The following is a 17,543-nucleotide window of genomic DNA, read 5'->3' as shown; positions in this document are numbered from 1 at the left end:
GCACACCCTACTCTTGGGCAAACACAATTTCTAAGGCAACATTCAGGTGCCCAGATTACTGAAGACAGATTCTGATGTGCAGCAAAGATGATCAGACCTACAGAGCCTGTTGTGCACCCTAAGCTGTAGGGCCAGAAGGTCTTTGATGGGCTGGGCTGCGGGCAGCAATGTGGCTGGTGATGGGAATGACCACCCCTTCCACTCTGAGGACACATGGCCATCTCCCTGGAAATGGGGAGGAAATGATCCTTGGCTGAATCAGAAGCTCAAGGGGGAATGGTCTGTGGGAGAGCCCCAGCTGTGGTCTCTAGTAAAGAGCTCGTCTGGTGATTTCCACTGAAGAAATGTCAATATCATCCAGAATCTGCAGCTTGGTGATGGATGAGAGATTCTTCTGCCGATGCTTGTACTGCAGAACTTTGTTTTCATTGATGAAAACGTGGAAATAGTCCTGGTCAGAGTAGATTTCCACCTGAAAGAGAGACTGTCTTATGTTCATGTGGCCTTACTGGACCTTGCTTCCATCACATCAGGGAGCTGCTGGATCTGTCCACCCACCTGAAATCCTGCCAGAGCTGACAGACCCACTGCTCACCCCACTCTGGACAAAAAGAGGGAATAACCGAGTTTCTCCTTTCATGATAACAAAATCTGGTGGTATTGCAAAGCCTAAATTGAAAACAAATGCAGCATCCAGGGATTACTGCTGGAGCTCTGCATGGCTGTGCCAGAGCTGGGTATAAATCACCAGGATTTAACAGGATTACTAACAGGAGACAAAGCCAGAGGGGGGATGTTGCTGGGTATGGTGTTGGCAGGAAAGGCAATGGGGAGCACCCCAGTATTGGCTGGGTTATTCCTGTTACACCTGAGGTGACAGAGTTACCTGAAAGGGCTCCTTTGCTTTGAAGGGGAAGGTGCTGTTAACCTCTTCCTGCCCCCAGTGGCTGTTGAGGAAGGAGTTGCAGACAATTCTGGAGCTGGAGAGGCGAGGGTTAAAGTGGAGAGCGATTTGGTCTCCGGGATCACAGAGCAAATTAATCTCAAACCTAAGACAGAGAGAGAAAAGGTGGGAACGATGCTTCTGGCCCTTGTGAGCCAGGGGAGCTGGGAGCAGAGCATTCCTTACATGCCTGAACTGGAACTGGTCTCACCCTTGACCACGATGCTCCATCCAGGACAGATTCCCTCGGGGTGCAGAGCCTCAAACTGCAGACAAGGAGGAGGACACAGCAAGGTGGCAGAGATGCACTGCCCCACTCAGCCCTGACACGTCTTTCTCACATTTTCATTGTCATCTTCTTTCTCTCCCCTTCCCACACAGGCACATTCTCTATCCCAGTCTTTTTCTCACTCCTAAATGATCTCAGAGACTCTAAACTGATAAGAAATCAAGTCTCTATGACACCCAGTTGATGAGGTGGGATTTGCTGTCCCCGAGGTCTTTTGTAAAGAGCTGAGCGGGATCAGAAAGCAAAAAATAAAAGAAGAACTTGAATGCCTTCATTGTTGTCAGGACACAAAGATGTTCTGCTTCTCTCTGCACCTGAGCAATACAAAATCTGAAGCAGAAAACTTTGTGATGCTTTGAAGCAGAGGAACAGGTGTAAAGTGACATCCAGTCTGAGCTCATCCAGTGTTACACGGCTGATTGTTCCCAAAAGTTCCTGCCTGAGCCCCTGTTCCATGTGCTCTCCCCATTTCCAAGGTTAAATTTGCATAAAATGAGCTGGAAAATGTTCCTTTTTGAATAATTCATAGTTTTTATTAAATAACTCATTTTAATAATAAGTTCTTGTCATTTCACCCCACTTTTTTTTTTAGTACTCTAATGATCTTGCACTTCTGAGTATCCCCTCTTGCAAACTTATTGCTCACATTAGGAAAATTTCCCCAGCCTTGACATCTCCACTTCCAGTTGTGCGCCTCTTTCTCCTTCCTGTAGCTCAGGACTTCAACTCCCCTGTTTCTTTCTCTGTCACAAGTTCTATTTCCAATGATTTTTTGGGATATGCGTGTTTTTGGGCAGGAGCTGAGACATTTAGGCAGGAGTTAGCAATGACCAACCTCATCCCCTCGTGCCTGGCTACTTTAGGAGGGCAGCTTTGGGACCCCACATGTGGGCACTGAAAGGCTCTGACAGAGTTCACCCTGTGAGGCACAGACAGCTGCTGGAGCTGATGAGTTCTGGATTCAAAGAGCACCTGGCAGCACCCAGGTTCACCTTGCCTCGACCTTTAGTTTATAATCAGTACACCAACCCCAGCAAGAGACACAGCAAGCACAGCAAAGAGCTGTTCCCTCTGCTGCTGGATGAAAATCTGTCCAATTGAGCATCACAAAACTCACTTTTGCAGTAGGCTGGACCAGACTGACATAGAGGAGCAATAACCCCCATGTTATTCAGGATTTCTACCTGTCTGACCCTTCTCTTCCACTTTCCTTTACCCACTGTCACACCTACGCTTGTCACTGTCACATTTTCTGGAAAAATCCCTTCGCCAGGATTTCTTCTCCTGGGAAGCTGAGAAGTCTCAGAGAGAAATGAAAACAATAATTATCTGATTGCTTCTCCTGTGTTTGCTGCTTTGGGACATGGTCTGGAAGTTGTTTACCAACTGGTCATTGATTGGCTTCATGGGAATTGTTTTAACGAATTGTTTACCAACTGGTCACTGTTTGACTGGTTTCATGGGAATTGTTTTAACTTAATGACCAATCTCATCCAGCTGTGTTGAGGCTCTGGCGAGCCACGGGTTTTTCATTATCATTCTTGTTAAGCCTCCTGTCTGTATCCTTTCTCTTTTAGTATAGCTTTAGTATATCATTCTATAAGATAATATAATGTAATTAGTATAATATATGAATGTATAATATGTGAATATGATGTATAATATATGTATAATATGATGTATAATATATGAATGTAATTAATGTAATATAATATAATGTGATATGATATGATATATATGCTATGTATAGCATAATATAATATAATATAATATAATATAATATAATATAATATAATATAATATAATATAATATAATATAATATAATATAATATAATATAATATAATATAATATAATATAATATAATATAGTATAATACATAATGCATATAATATATATGCTATGTATAGCATAATACAATATAACATAACATAACATAACATAACATAACATAACATAACATAACATAACATAACATAACATAACATAACATATGCTATGTATAGCATAATATAATGTAATAAATATAATATAATATAATATAATATAATATAATATAATATAATATAATATAATATAATATAATATAATATAATATAATATAATATAATTACATAAAATAATGAATTACCCTTCTAAGAACATGGAGTCAAACTCTCATCTCTCACCTCGTCCTGGGGACCCCTGCAAGCACCCCCCACGCTGTCACCCCCCTGTCCCCAGCGCTCACCCGCAGTGCCATCGCTCTCCAGCCCCGCAGCCCAGCCCGGGCAGGCACAGAGCGGTTTTTATGGATGCTGCCGGCCAGGAGCCCACGTGTGCGGGGATTGGCATCCCCAGGGGGCTGAGCTGCGCTGTCAGAGCCGAGGCACGGCCGGGATGGGGAGCGGGAATCCCGCTGAGCCCGGCGGGGCCAGCCCGGTCAGGCGTGCGGGTTAATGCGGCCCCGCTGCTGCTGGGCTGGATCGGGAGCCCTGTGATCGGACAGGATGGAGCTGTGTGCTCCAGAGGGGTCAGGTGTGTCTGAGGCATGAGGGAAGGATGGGGAATCCCAAAGCTGAGGGAGATACCAGCAGCCATGCCCACCTCCAGGTCCCGAGAGAAGGGAGGTGGCAGAGGAGGAACGGTGCCTCTGACAGGGGCTCAGCTACACCCTGATCATCACCGATCGCTTTTTCTCCCTGTTTCCTTTTTTTCTCTCTTTGTGAGTCCCAGCCTGGCCTGAAATGAGCTGATGCCAGCTTTGTCCCAGCCACGTTTCCCCCTCGTGGTGCCCCGGGATGCTGCTGCGCTGAGCTCAGCACGCCCCGGTTCTGCATTTCCCTTCCCTGCTGGGGACAATGCAGGGATTTGGGAGCAGGGTGAGCGAGCCTTTGTCCAGTATTTCCTGACATGGAAATGCACCAAGACATGAGCAACGTTGAAATGAATTTCAGTGATGAGGTGTTTTCATAAGCCAGGGAAGGGAGGGATGATTGTGCATGCCCCCCATTTCCACAATGTAAATGCCTTAAAACCATGAAGCACTGTCCCCATCTCTGCATGTATGGGAGGCTGTGATGGTCCTTGGCTGGTCCTACAGGAATCCATGGCTTTTGTGGACTAAAACCCACTTAGTGTATTGGCCACAGCTCTCGGTATTATTTAATGTTTGTTTTATTTCCAGCAGATAAGCAGAATGACAACTACTATTCCAGGCTCTGGTGCCCTTGGCAGACAACTAAAAATGCAATTCAGCAGACACAGAAGTCAGCAGCCTCTCTTGGGGCTGACAAAGCCAAGTCCCAGGCCGGGATTTGCCCATGTGGACTCTCACAAAGCCAAGCCTTGTGAAGCTGGGCTCTGCCCTGGTGTCTGCAGGCGCTGTGCTGGGAGCAGGAGCAGAGCTCTGTGCTACAGATGGCAGCATTGGGACGTGCAAGGGAGCCCTGAGCAGCGGCAGAGGGGCCCAGGTGCTGCTCAAGGACAGGGACAGGGACAGGACACCCCACTGTCTCTCCTTGGGTTGCTGAAGGATGATGGACATTGGTGTCTCCAATCTGCCGAGCTGCATCTTTCCCCTTCTTATGGCCTGAACCCAATATTGTGTTTTCAGCCCCCAAATCATCCTCCCTGCTTGTTTCTGCTGCCTGCAAGGGACTGCAGGTACAAAGGGCTGCTTTTGAGATGCTCACAGTGGTGGTGGGCAGAACCAAGCAGAATTGCTGTCCTGTGTGTAGGAAAGGAGGGGTCTGCAAGGTAAATAAGTGTGTCCAGTTTATAATAATGATGTTAGTGATATCAGTGGATGGGGGTAAGGCTTGGGCACTGCAGAGCAGGTTGTGTTCAGGAAGGCTCAGCTCCTTCTCAAAGGGTGAGTCTGGGTCACCCCAAATCCAGACAGGCCTCCCAGACCAAATCAGGGGCTATGATTTCCTCTGTGCAAGGCTTCTCCAGCCTTGCTTCTCTGCTGCCTGGCAGTATTTGCACCTCCTCTGCAGCCATTTCATCTTCTTGAGGGAATTCCTAAAACTCCCCTGTGCAAACAGGGGTCAGCCTGTGCTCTGGCCATGCTGCTTTAGGAATGTGTGACCCCAGGGAGGGTTTGGGATGGTGCTTTACTGGCTCTCCCCCATTCCCTTTCCCCCAGATCTGTGGCTCTGCAATAACTTGGGATCTCTCTCCAGCACTGCTGTCTACAATGGACTGGCCATGTCAGTGCTGTGCCAGGGCTGGATGCTCTGAATGCTCCTCCAGGCTTAGTCTGGGAGAGAAAATACCTATAAACCTTTGTGAGTGAAGCCTTGGTGCCACAGACTGTGGTATCTCTCTATTTCTGTGATCTCACACTGCTGTGCTTTATGGAACTGGCCAGGAGAGGGCTGGAGAGTGCAGACAAATCCCCGAGGTAAATTATAACAAAATTCACTCATGGTTCTAACTCTAACTCTCCTCTAAGTCTGGACGGGTCTGATGCAACACCTGCTGCTGCTCTGACAGGGGTCAGTGCTGCAGCCTGCAGCTCTCATCCCTGCTGTAAGGAGAGCCCAGGCTCTCTGGCAGGAGCCCCTTGCAGCTGCTCAGCCCAAGCATCCCACGGCAGCTCATCAGAGAGCACCGAAGGAAAACATCACACCCTGAAAGGTGGCAAGAGAAACAGGGGAAGCTGACACCCTGGCACACGCTGCTGGGCTCCAGCTGAGCCTCCTGCCCCTCATTTGGGGTCAGCCCTGCTAACGAGGGCGGCCTTGGCGCTGGGAGTGTTTGTCAGACTTTCCATTCTTTGGCCTCCTGTTAGCATGTCCCATCACACTCCCAGTCAGGGGCTGGGGAAGGGAAGGGCATGTTCTCTCCCCCAGCAGCTGTCTGGGTAGCTGCTGGCTATGGAATTCTGCTTTTATTCTTGTGGAAGGTAAGAAAAGGAGTCTGGCTCTGTCCCAGGCAGTGCTGTGAATGCGACTCATTGAAAAGTGAAGTCTCTGCCTCTCATTGCTCTTTCCCCATGCTGGTGGAAAGGGGAAGGTGATCCCACCCCTGCACAGGGCCATGAACCCACACAAGTGCAGCTGAGGCCAAGGCTGGAGCTGCTGCTGTCCCCAGCCCAGCTCCTGCTCCCGCTCAGGACTTCCCTTCTGCGGCTTTGAGGAGCGGGGATGAAAGGCAAGGAGCGCAAACACAAAGCATGCCTGGTTTATTTTATTTATGACTGGCCTCTGCTTAAAAGGAAACCAGCATTATCAGTCCCAGCACTGCCAGGTCAGATGAGTAAATGAAAGAGAAGGGTTTCGTTTATGACTGGGAGCTCGAGTTTGCTCTTATAAGGGCATCCTGGCAGGCACTGCTGCTGCCACTGCTGCTGCTCCTGGCAGGGGTGGCCAGGCCCAGCCAGAAACTGAACCAGGCTCTTCCAGAGGTCAAAGCCCCGAGGTAGAGAGTGGCTGAGATCAGGTTGTACCTACCCCTCCTTCTTTGGCTTGGGGCAGCCACGTGTGCTATGACACACCATCCCTGCAGGCAGCAGATCCCAGTGGATCTGTACCCATTCCTGCTGTGTGTTATCCTGCCAGGCTTGGCGAACCTGACTCTGCTTTCCTGCTCAATTCCCCATGGAGAAAGTGGTAAAACCATGTCAGAATAAGTCCCTTTGCCCTCACAAGTGACTCCAGCTGGAAAGGAGTGCTGGGTTTGGGTCGTGGTTGGTGCTGATCCTGTTGCTCCAGCTCTGTGAGGTGCAGGCAGAAGGTAAACACACCCCCTGCCACAGGCTGCTGTTTGATGCCTGGCGTTTTCAGAGCCAATATTTGATGATCCGTAAATAATTGCCCTGTTGTATATGCAGGGACCTGATTTACCCTGCTCCTTGATGATACCTTCCAAACTCCTCAGGAGACATCTGTCTCCCTGTTCCTGGTGATTTTTGGAGGAGGAGGAGAGCTGGCACTGGGCCCCGCCGTGCTCCTCAGAGTCAGTGTGTGGGTGTACTGCCTGTGCCTTCACAGTGGCTCAGAGCTCCAGCAATGACAGATCCTCAGAGGGAGGGAGGTTATGTATGAGCTCTCCCTGCTCACTTTTATGTTGAGTCCCTGGCTGCTGAGGAGCAGCATCAGCATTGTCAAATCCCCCTTCATCCCCCTTTGCTAACTCTTGCCAACTCAGAAGTGCTTCCCAGCAGCTTCCCAGGTGAGGTTTGTCTCTGGGAGCCATTCTTCCTCAGTTTGAGCAGCTCTTATTCCATGCTGAATGATTTACTGCCCCAAAGCAGAGGGGGAGGACGATGCACACCACTGGAGGGGCTGCAGCTCGCCCGTGTGCCCTGCTCCTGCTCTCAGCTGCCAGCACAAACAACAGCACCTCCATCTCCTGCTGCTGCTCCCCCTGCAAGCTCCGTGTCAGCCCCTCGACCAGGGAGCCCACGTGGCAGCAGGCCTGGGCACGGCCCGGGCAGGGCACCCTGCACATCCCAAAGCCTCACTCGTGCCCGGGAGCAGCGCGGGGGCTGGAGACGCAGCCTGAGCCCGCAGGTGGGTCTGGAGAACGCGCAGAGAGAGGAGAGCCTGGAGCTGTGCAAAGAGGGAGGGAGGCAACCTGTGAGGTTTTGGGGATGCTCTGGGGTTCAGGGAGCAGCCACAGGTGTCTCCCGTGTGCTGGAGCCCTTCTGGCTGTTGGCAGTTTCATGAGGACTGTTCGGGTCTGGGGAATTTTGGAATTTGTGTAGCCCTGCTTTTTCACCATTTTCTACTGAGACTTACTCACATAAGGAGTGATAGGTTCTGACATCATAAAAACTTTTCCATGCCCTTGATTGATATCCTCATCACACCTGAAAACATTTGTCCCAAAGGCTGCGTCCTAGAGAAGGTCCAGTTTGGGGTCAGATGGTGACTGGCACTAAAGGGGGCGGAAAAACTCTAAAAAGAAGAAAACAATGAAACAATCAGCATCACAAACATCTCAGCCTCCTCCAGCCAGTTGCTCAGCCCAGCCCTGAGTGACCTTTCCCAGGCACAGAGAAGTGCAAATACTTACCCAGGAGGAAGCTGTGCCAAGGCCAGAGCCAGCTCAGCCCCTTCCCAGCAGGAGCCAGCCTGGGGAGCTGTGTCCAAGAGCCACCATCCATCAGGGTGGCACAGATGGTGCTGCCTCCAACCAGGATGAGCAGCTTTTCCTCCAGGCAGATCAGTGGTGGGCAGTGCTGGGACACAATAGAAGGCATCATGCTGGGCTCCTGTGATAGAAGCGTGAACCCCACCCCAGGGAGACACCAGGGAGCTTAGAGGGGGCTTGGAGGCATTTGTTGGGGAGGAACTCTGCTAAATGAAAAGGGTTTAGGGACTGAGAGGCTTGCAGCTCTGGGAGCCAAAGCCTGTCCTTCCTCCACCTCTGAGTATTTGACCACTCCTTGCACAACTTCCTTCTCTTGGTCTTGGTGCACTGAAGCACCAGCTCATCATCTGCCCTGATGCAAGAGAGGGACAGTGACAGCAGCAGAAGGGATGCAGGGTCCACTCCCCATCCCAGGCTCTGGGAGAAGCTGGGATGACACAGGGGTGAGTGCAGGAAGGACATTTTCAGCCTGGCAGGGTGTGGCACACATCCAAAGGTACCAGCAGGACCCCGCACACACCTGCCTCACCCCGTCAGCAAACCCTCAAGCTGGGAGCACTGGTCCCCTCCAAAGGGCTCTGACCTTTGCTGCCGGTGGCTGAGGAGAGTGCTGGGTGTTGCAGCAACCTACAAGAGGCAGCTGGGGGAGGAGGATGCAGCCTTTTGCTATTTTGGAGAGCAGGGAGGAAGAGGAAGAGCTGCTAACAAAGAGCGAAACTAGAAAAATGACGACGGTGACAAAAAACCTTCTCCCATTTAGGGAACCAAACGCCTTTGTTTCCTGATGTGACCAGGATAGCTCAAAGTGAGAGACACAGCCGAGGCTGAGTGGCAGCTCTCAGGTCCCAGGGTCAGGGTGGGACTGTTGGAGATGGAAAGGACCAGAGGCCCCACCAGCCCCCTGAGCCCCTGCCCTGCCCAGGGGCCAGGAGGTGCCTCTGCCTCTCTCCTTTGCCTTCCTCCCCTCCATCCTCTCCCCCAGCCGCTGCCCAGGAGCAGCTGCCTTGCTGTCACACCAGGCAGGAGCCAAGGAGGTGGTAGCCAATGGTACCACATTTTTTGGAGATTTTAGGGATCACAGAAGTGCTGAGGGATGAAGAGGGGGAATCATGGCCTTCCCTATAGCCATGTCTGCTGCTGCCCATCCTGCTGCTGGCTCCTCTGGGGCTGGAGGAGCCACAAGCCCATCTCCCCCTGGTGAGCTCTGCTCCTCTCTGCCCCTTCCTGCAGCGAGACTCATTCACAGACAGTGAAATTGTTCTAGAGACAAACAAACAGCCCCTGCCCCAGGGGGCCTGTGGTCAAGAGCAGGAGATGCCATGTTGCTTGGTTTCTTCTCTATTTTCATTTTGGCTTTTAGACTTGCAGATGGGCTCCAGCCACAAAGTCTGGAGGCAGGTCCAGCTTTCAGCCAACTCCTGGCTTGGGTGGAGGCTGAATCCAGGCTGTTGATTCAGTCCCTCTCTATTTCTGGTGCTGGCTTTATATGCAATTTGATTCTATATAGTTATGGATAGGAGTGAGTAGAGCATGAGAATTTCAGCACGGGAGGTGGAGGGATGCTTTGTGAATGAAACATTTGTTCGTGCAAGGATTCAGCAAGAGGAAGGGACACAAACTGGCAGGAAGAGCACAGTGTGGGGGATGGAGGGGTCCAGCAAGGGGTTTAATCCACAGAGGGCTCCACCCAGACCCACCCACACTTTGGCTGCAGTTTTCCTGCTCACAGAGCAGCTCTGGGAATTGGGGTTGAATCCCATCTGCATCTCAGTAGCAGCTCAGGAGAAGTCAAGGCACGCTGAGGAGCTGAGGACAGAGCTGCAGCTCCAGAATGTGCTGCATCCATCTTCCCTGCTCCTGCCATGGCTGGTGGTGTCTCCAACCCCTCAGGCTCAGAGGGAAATGCCATTTGCTGCAGCCAGGGGCAAAACTCCCACTGATGGAAAAGGACAAGGACTGCAGGGGTTTGGCCTTCATCTTCAAGAGAGAACTGTGGTAGCTCTGACCAGCCTCAGCACTTCATCAATCCTGGTTTGTGCTTGATGTGGATCGTAGCCTGGGGAGATGTTATCCAGCCATGACTCTGCTCCTCACATCCTCTGCTGCTGCTCCTCCTCCTCCTTTAGATCTCTCTGATGGGAGAAATTATCTGGTTTTCTGGAGCTTTTACCAAACTGCAAGGGGTTTTCCAAAACATCTGGAACAGCTCATGGAGCTGGAGTGGAGCGTAACGCTGAGGGTGGAAACAGGGTCATGGAAACAGAGGCACCCTGTTAGATTAATGCTTGGGAGCCACACTGGGGCGGGCTGAGTTCAAATCCTCACCCCACTCACAAAGGAAAACAGCTGGGAAGGACAGTGAGACCCTCCCCACACCACCATGTGCCTCTGGGTCCTGTTGTCCCAAACCCTGGTGTCCCAAACCCTGGTGTCCCAAACCCTGCTCCTAAATTCAGGCTGTGGGAGGAGCTCTAGAGAGAAGCCAGCACTTTGCAAAGGGCAACGAGGCCCCTTGGGTTATTTGGAGGCTGCCAGCTTGGCATCGATCGCTGCTGGAATACTGAGATGGCTTTGAATACAAAGCAACATGTAGTTAATTAAAAGAGGGGTGTAACTGGTGCCAAGCCCAGAAAATGATGAAAATAGACCTCTACTAACATCTGCATTTCTACAGGGCTAGGATTTGGACTGATAAAGAGGATCTTGTCAGTGCCACAGCCTTGGTTGTGTGGTTTGACTTGGCATCAGGCTGTGGTACAAATAGAGCTGGAGTGGAGTCTGCTGCTCAGATAAATTGATAAATTCTAACAATGCAAAGCCACCAGAGCTCACCTGATGGGAGAACAAACAGGGCTGGGAGGTGCAGCTGTCCTGGGGAAGCGTGTGGGGTTCAAAGTGATTGGTTCTTGAGCCTCCCTGGTTTTACCTGCTAAGGGAAAAAATAAAACCCTTCTGGTAACATTTTTAGACAGCTGCTAAAAAATTAACCTGACCACTCAACTTGGTGCAAGCCAGAATTGCCTTTTTTAGTACAACCACAAGGAGATTCTAGGAAAAGGGAAGGTGAGATTTACAGGATGGGACAACCTCTTTCTTGGAAACAAAAATATGTGAAAGCCATGGCAGAACCATGACTTTCAGACTTATTTTAGTGGGACACCCTCTGAAAACGTTTCTGTGGTGCCTCAGGGGTAACCCAGGCTCCCAGGGCCAGTACTCAGATTTGTGATTTCACTGCAGAAACTCTGCCTGTGGTGGGGTGAGGATGGAGGGTGCATTTCCTGTGGCTGTGACAATGGGGTGAGAGCAGGGAGGGCCATGTCCCAGCTCTGGTGTCCCCTTGCCAAGAGGAGGGTGGCACATTGGGAGTGTCCAGGAAAAGCGCCCCAGAAGTGATTCAGGGCCTGGAAATGTTGCTTATGCAGACAGGGTGGAGAAGCTCAGTTTAATTTGTATTATTTTTTGATTTATTTTAGCACTATATATTGAAAAGTTTTGGCTGATGGATGATGATATCCCTAAATATGAGGATTGAGAGGGGAGAGGGTTTCCTGGGCCAACAGGAAAAACAGGATAAGATCAAATGAACGAATACAAAAGGGTATAACTTTGGGCTGGAATAAACACTAAGGTCATCTGAAAAATTCAAATGGAGACTGGAACACCCCATCCCCCTGCACTGACTGCCACGAAATCTTTAACTGCTGCAGAGAATATTTGGGAGTTCAGGGTGAGGGATTCTTGCATGCTGTGGCTGTGCCTCCACCTGCCAGCCCAACGCAGGCTCTGGGTTTGGTTTTAAACACAGATTTAAACCCTGATGGCCTCAGGCTTTCCTATCCAGGCGAGAAAACAAGCTGTGAAAAAAGTAAACATGTCACTGAGGTATTTTCCTTTCAGATGGGTTGTTCTTTCCGAGCTCAGAGAAAGGACACAAGGAAGCTGCTGTCAGACATGAGGATACCAGCCTTGACTTCACAAATATGTGAATAATGTTTGCTGAACTTTATGTGTTATTCCAGAAGAAATAAAATAAGTAAAAAAAAAATAGGGAAGGGAAAAGGTTTCACTGGACTGTGGCAGATGTGATTCCCTCAGGTAACCTCGCTGCTCAGCCCAGGCTCAGCAGCTGCTGTCACCACTGGCTGCATTTGCCCTGGCATGCCTGGGTGGAATCCTTGTGGGATCCAAAGCTCCTTTTAAAAGGGCTGGTGACCCATGGGGCACCTACCCCATCTCCATCCCACCCCACAGGCACCCATGGACTGCTGCCACAGGGATGGGCTCTGTGCCTTGCTCAGGGCACAGACGGGACATCGTTTGTGCAGGACCTTCCTCGAGTGCCTTTGCTGCTGAGCTCCCTCTGTGGTTTCCTGTGTTTGAACCCCTTACCTGGTATCCTGCCCCCAGAACATGTGCTTGGGAGGGTGAGTTTTATGGGTTGATAAGGTTTTATTGCAGCCAGACTTACTGGTGGATGTCTGAAATAAAGGGATGGGGAGCCTGAGGAGATGGGGTCTAGGCAGCTCCAATTTCCACGAAACTCAGTAGTCTGGACACAGGTTTTAAGTAAAACCAAGGCAGTTTTGAGGCCAGCTCAGGCATACCTGGGAAAGTCCTTGTCAGAGAGCTCCAGGGCAGTGTCAGTTTGTACCTAGGAATTTGGTTTCATTGAAATATTCATTTCCGTCCCCTGGCAAAGGGAAGCAGCCGCAGGGATGTGGTGTAAGCAGTACCCTGTCCACACCTCAGCCCTATATCACACCTCAGGAACCCCTCAGAAGCCCAGAACATTGAGGGCTCCCCACTGCACCCCCAATATATATATATATTGCACCAATACATACATATATTGCACCCTCTTCTGCCTCAGTTTCTCTCTACTCCTCACATGTCCATCACAATCTTCCCTCCAACATGGGCCAAGCTCTTCTCTTGGCAGCAGCTTGCATTTTTCTCTTCCTTAGCATCAGATTAGAAATAAATTAAGCTGTCCAGTAATGACTTTGCCAGGTGCTGGCTGCTGCTGCACTTCAGCTCTGAGTGTCCTTTGTGTGCGTGTGTGTACAAGCGACCAACAATGATTAAAGAGCCTTTATTGGTCCCATGACTGAGCTGTAATAGGAAAAGCCTGTGTCCTTCCTGCCAGTGGCCAGCACGGGGAGAGCAGCTCTGCAGGAGAGCTCTGCCCCTGCTCCTGTGCACAGCAATGCTGTGGCCACAGGGTTAGGTTAGCACAGGGTTAGAGGGTTTTCTGATCTCTTTTACCCCAAGGAGCACACAGGGAATGTGGTGTCAGACATGGAGATGGTTGTGTGTGGTCTCCTCGAGCTGTTTGTGGTCCCATGTGGCTGCTCCCTGGGTGCTGCAGGGGACTGGGGGCTCTCACCATGCAGTTCCCTTCCACGAGCTGGTGCTTCAGCCTGCCCCTGCTCATGTCCATCCAAGGACACGGGGTGATGTGGAGGCTGCAGTTCTTGGGAAGGGATTTGTTTGCAATGATTTGAACCAATCTTCCCCTAAATCCATGCTGTGACCTGACCTCCAGCACAGAAACCCCCAGAGCACTCCCAGGGATCCTGCTCTTCCTGATTTATCCATCAGTCTAACAGAAGAATTACCTTCTAATAAACTTCAGCTTGCTCTTACCCAACCAAACACACCAGAACCTTTCCAGAATGTCTTTTACTTCTGAGATGGCAGATACCAGGACATTCCCCTGGCTGCAGACTGAATTGCAGGGCATAAACATTTTCGGGACAGATATTGCCAGCCACTGGCTGTGGCCATGCTGTTGGCATCCCTTGGTCCCAGGGATGTGTCACTGTCCTGGACCCACCACCAGGGACATGAATTAGGGACTTCTGAGACCTGGGATGTGCTGTGGGAGCATCAGGTCACACAAACAAAGCAGCCCAAAGTTACTGCTGCTGTCTCTGCAAGAAGGAGCCAATTATTTCAAGTGTTCTGGGCCAACAGATACAAACTGTGGCCAGACACAGAGCCTGCCCTGTGGATGTAAATCTGTCAGGAGGCCAAGTGATGGGGAAAGGGCTGATTTTCACGTTTTGGTTGAGACCTCTTCCCAGCACAGGGCTTCAAGCTGGTGGCTCATCCCAGCCCCACCACATCTCAGCAGAGCAAATGCTCTGCACTTCTGCCAGGCTGCAGCCAGCCAGGGAAAGCTGCAGGGGGAATTCCAGGGGGCAACTCGAGTATTGCAGTTAAAGAGAGAAAACAGAGCAAGATATTTTCTTTCCTCCCCCATAGCTCCACTCCCGGGGCATCCCTTCAGAAGCTTCATTAATGGCAGAAGGCAAACACAGGGAGTGGGCTGCACTTTCCCCTGGACCTGCCCCCTCTGGATCATGCTGGGCTTGCAGCACTTCCTGCAAATGCCCCCTGGGCCCATCCCGCCCTCCTGCAGGACCCGGCGCTGCCATCCCTGCCTGCATACAAAGGAGGTTGCATCATAACTGCTTTTTAAACTCCCAGGCTTTTGAAGTCAACGCCAAAGTTTGTTTTTACACCTGATCCGAGCCAAGTCCCTTGTTCTGGTGTTTACGAGAGTCTCTTTGGCTAGCAGGAGCTCAGCTCACCTTTATAACAGTCAGGTTATCTCAGCAATGTTTGTCCAGACTGGAAAGAACCTGGGCTCTTGAAGAACTGAAAACCAAAGGAATTCTGGGCTCTAGAAGGACCAAAAATCAACGTCATGAGAGACACCAAACAACAGCTCTGCTGGAAGACTTCCAGCTCTCTCTCCAGCCGTGGCTGAGATTATCAGAACTCCCTGGAGGGGAAGAGACATATTTTGAGGATAGACATCCTTTAGAGGAAACAGGGAGAACCTCAAAAACACGGCCTTGATGTTCATAGGGCAGGGATGGAGTCAGCTGCACCATCACCCACCCCACATCCATGGTGAAGGAAAAGGTGCTCAAACTGGGCAGGGACCCCCAGCATTCCCAGGAGCAGTGGGTTTGAGCAGGGAGTGCCTGTTCCTCCACTTCTGGGCTCATTTTGGAGCTGTGTAACCCCTGTGACAGCTCTGGCCATGGCACAGCAGGGCACTCCCAGGATCCCTGTGTGTCCTCTGCTGAATATTTGCAGGGCAGCAGTTCACAGACACCACCCTGGCTGTCCACAGCATCCCGGTTTTCCCCAAAACCAACCAGCCAGGCTTGGAACACACATCCCGAGCGCAGGGCTGGGGCTGAGCCGGCAGCAGAGGGAAGCACCGCCCGCAGCAGGAGAGCAGGGAGCGGGCTGGGGAACCTCAGCCCAAATTCCTCACCGCGGGCACGGAGCAAAGGAGGCGCTCCGGGCAACATGAAAGCTGAGTGCTTAACGCAGCAGCATCTTCTCCGAGCCGACTTTCCAGTCGCGGCTTGCACGGGCTTCCTTGCGGACATCTGGCAGATGGGCCGGGAGAGGAATGCGATGGGTTGCGCAGATGGGAGGTGCCGCGCTCAGGTTGCAGCCGTGGGGCAGGGAGTCAGTGTTTTGTTTATAAACACGGGCAGGATGACTAAGATAAGAAGGGGATGGTAATTAAATTAAATTAAGGCTCTGGAAGTCGTTAGATGAGCCTGAGAGCATCAGCAGCCACTCGGATTCCTAGTTCTGCAGAACAGGGGCTGACTGTGCTGGAGCATCAGGGGGTGATGGGGGAGCAGGGGGCTCTTTCATCAGCTCAGTGGGAGGAAATGGACACAGTTATATCCAAACAGGGGACACAGAGGGGAGTCAGGTAAAAACGAAACACCAGAGCATCGGGGGAGGAAGGGAAAGTCCACAAAGGTTCTTCCCGTTCCCCTGGGAAAAATGTTCCCAAAGCAGGGATGGGGAACTGAGGCACTGTGGGATGAAGGGACAAGGTTCCCACCGGGATTTTGGTGCAAAGAGGAGATTTTTGCAGACCTCAGTTGGGTTGTAAATGCCTCTTCACATCCAGAGCACCTCTGCAGGTGGTTTGAGCCTCTTGGTGAGAAGTGGGAAGCAATCAGGAAAGGCAGCCCTGACCCAAACTGTCTGGGAGGCATTTCTTGGCTGAGGGAGCGCAAAGCCTGTCAACCAGTGACTGGTAAGTTTGGAGAAAGATGAGTTAGGAAGTGTGACAGCAGAGGTGCAGCTTTTGGATGGGTTTCTGTATCCAGCATGGAGGCTGCAGCTCTACCTGTGTCAGCTAAGAGAAAATGATGAGCCAAACAAACCCACCCAGCACTGGGGGCTTGTGGCTTCTCTTCCCAGGGCTGCTGGTTTGCTGGGAGATCCTGTGCCTGTTTATTTTTCTTTGCTGCTTGCAGTGGCCCTGATACACCTCCAAGCCTTAAATGCTTTCCCTGCTGCCCACATGGGGTGAATTGGTCCTGGGAGCTTTCCTACCTCTCTGGGAAGAGGGAATGGGCTGGGAAGGACTGGATGCTGCAAGGCAGGCAGGGTGGGGGGCTGGGGCAGCTCGGGAGAAGGATGTTTCATGGACATCTGTGACCCAGAGACCAACGTCTGCTGCTGTCCCAGCTTGGGAACCTGGCCCCAGACTACATGATGCAGAGACATGTGCTTTTTAGCTCAAGAGGTCTTTCAGCCCGCTCTCCTGGTGCCAGCCCTTTGCAAAGGGCTGTTGGGAATCATGGAGGAAATACCAACAGTCCTTGCAGCATTAATCACAGCCAAGATGATGAATGCTAATAAAAGCGCTGGATCCTTGGAGAGGGGGAGAGACCCTTTTCCCACCAGGTGTTTGCAGGGTGCTGGCTGATCAAAGCTGGGCTGAGGAAAAGGTTCTCTCTCACGCAGGTGTCAAGGGGAGAGCAGGTAACTTATTGGTGGCTGCATGTTTCTAATTGGTGAAGTAAGGACCCATGGCAGCCCTCAGAGCACCCTGCTGCCACCCTCCTAACACATTCCTTCATCTCAGCCTGAGGAAACCATCAGCTCAGTCCCTGTCAGGAGCTGCAGGAAGGTGACAGCTTGGTGTGATGCTGATGGACAGGGAGGCAGCACCCTGGTGAAGAGGCTGGAGCAGCCAGAAGGGTGGGAAACAGCTTTTGGGGATGAGGCTGTTCCTGCAGCCCCACCAGTGTGGGCAGGTACATCCCACGGTGGGGGCAATGCACTGCCACATGGATTCACTGGTTTGTGCTGACAAATCCTCTCCTCTTTGCCCAAGAGCCCCCACAAGGCCTTTTCCTCCCCTCAGGGCTGTGGGGAGGGGGCTGGTGGC

The 17,543-nt window shown here is 51.3% G+C and overlaps 1 protein-coding gene across 1 annotated transcript; it reads right to left on the bottom strand.

Annotated features, from left to right (window-relative positions):
* Positions 1 to 307: 307 nt before the first annotated feature.
* On the bottom strand, positions 308 to 3,473 carry GRIFIN (galectin-related inter-fiber protein). The gene is made up of 4 exons (XM_030958449.1): positions 3,462 to 3,473; positions 1,130 to 1,209; positions 887 to 1,049; positions 308 to 472 (listed from the first exon to the last, which is right to left on the bottom strand). Exons 1-4 carry the CDS (start codon positions 3,471 to 3,473, stop codon positions 308 to 310), a joined length of 420 nt encoding a protein of 139 aa, XP_030814309.1.
* Positions 3,474 to 17,543: the final 14,070 nt, after the last annotated feature.

Source organism: Camarhynchus parvulus, chromosome 14 (genome assembly GCF_901933205.1).
Source record: "Camarhynchus parvulus chromosome 14, STF_HiC, whole genome shotgun sequence".
NCBI lineage: Eukaryota > Metazoa > Chordata > Aves > Passeriformes > Thraupidae > Camarhynchus > Camarhynchus parvulus.
Note: the sequence above shows the minus strand (reverse complement) of the source record. Positions and strands in the feature narration are given on the sequence as shown.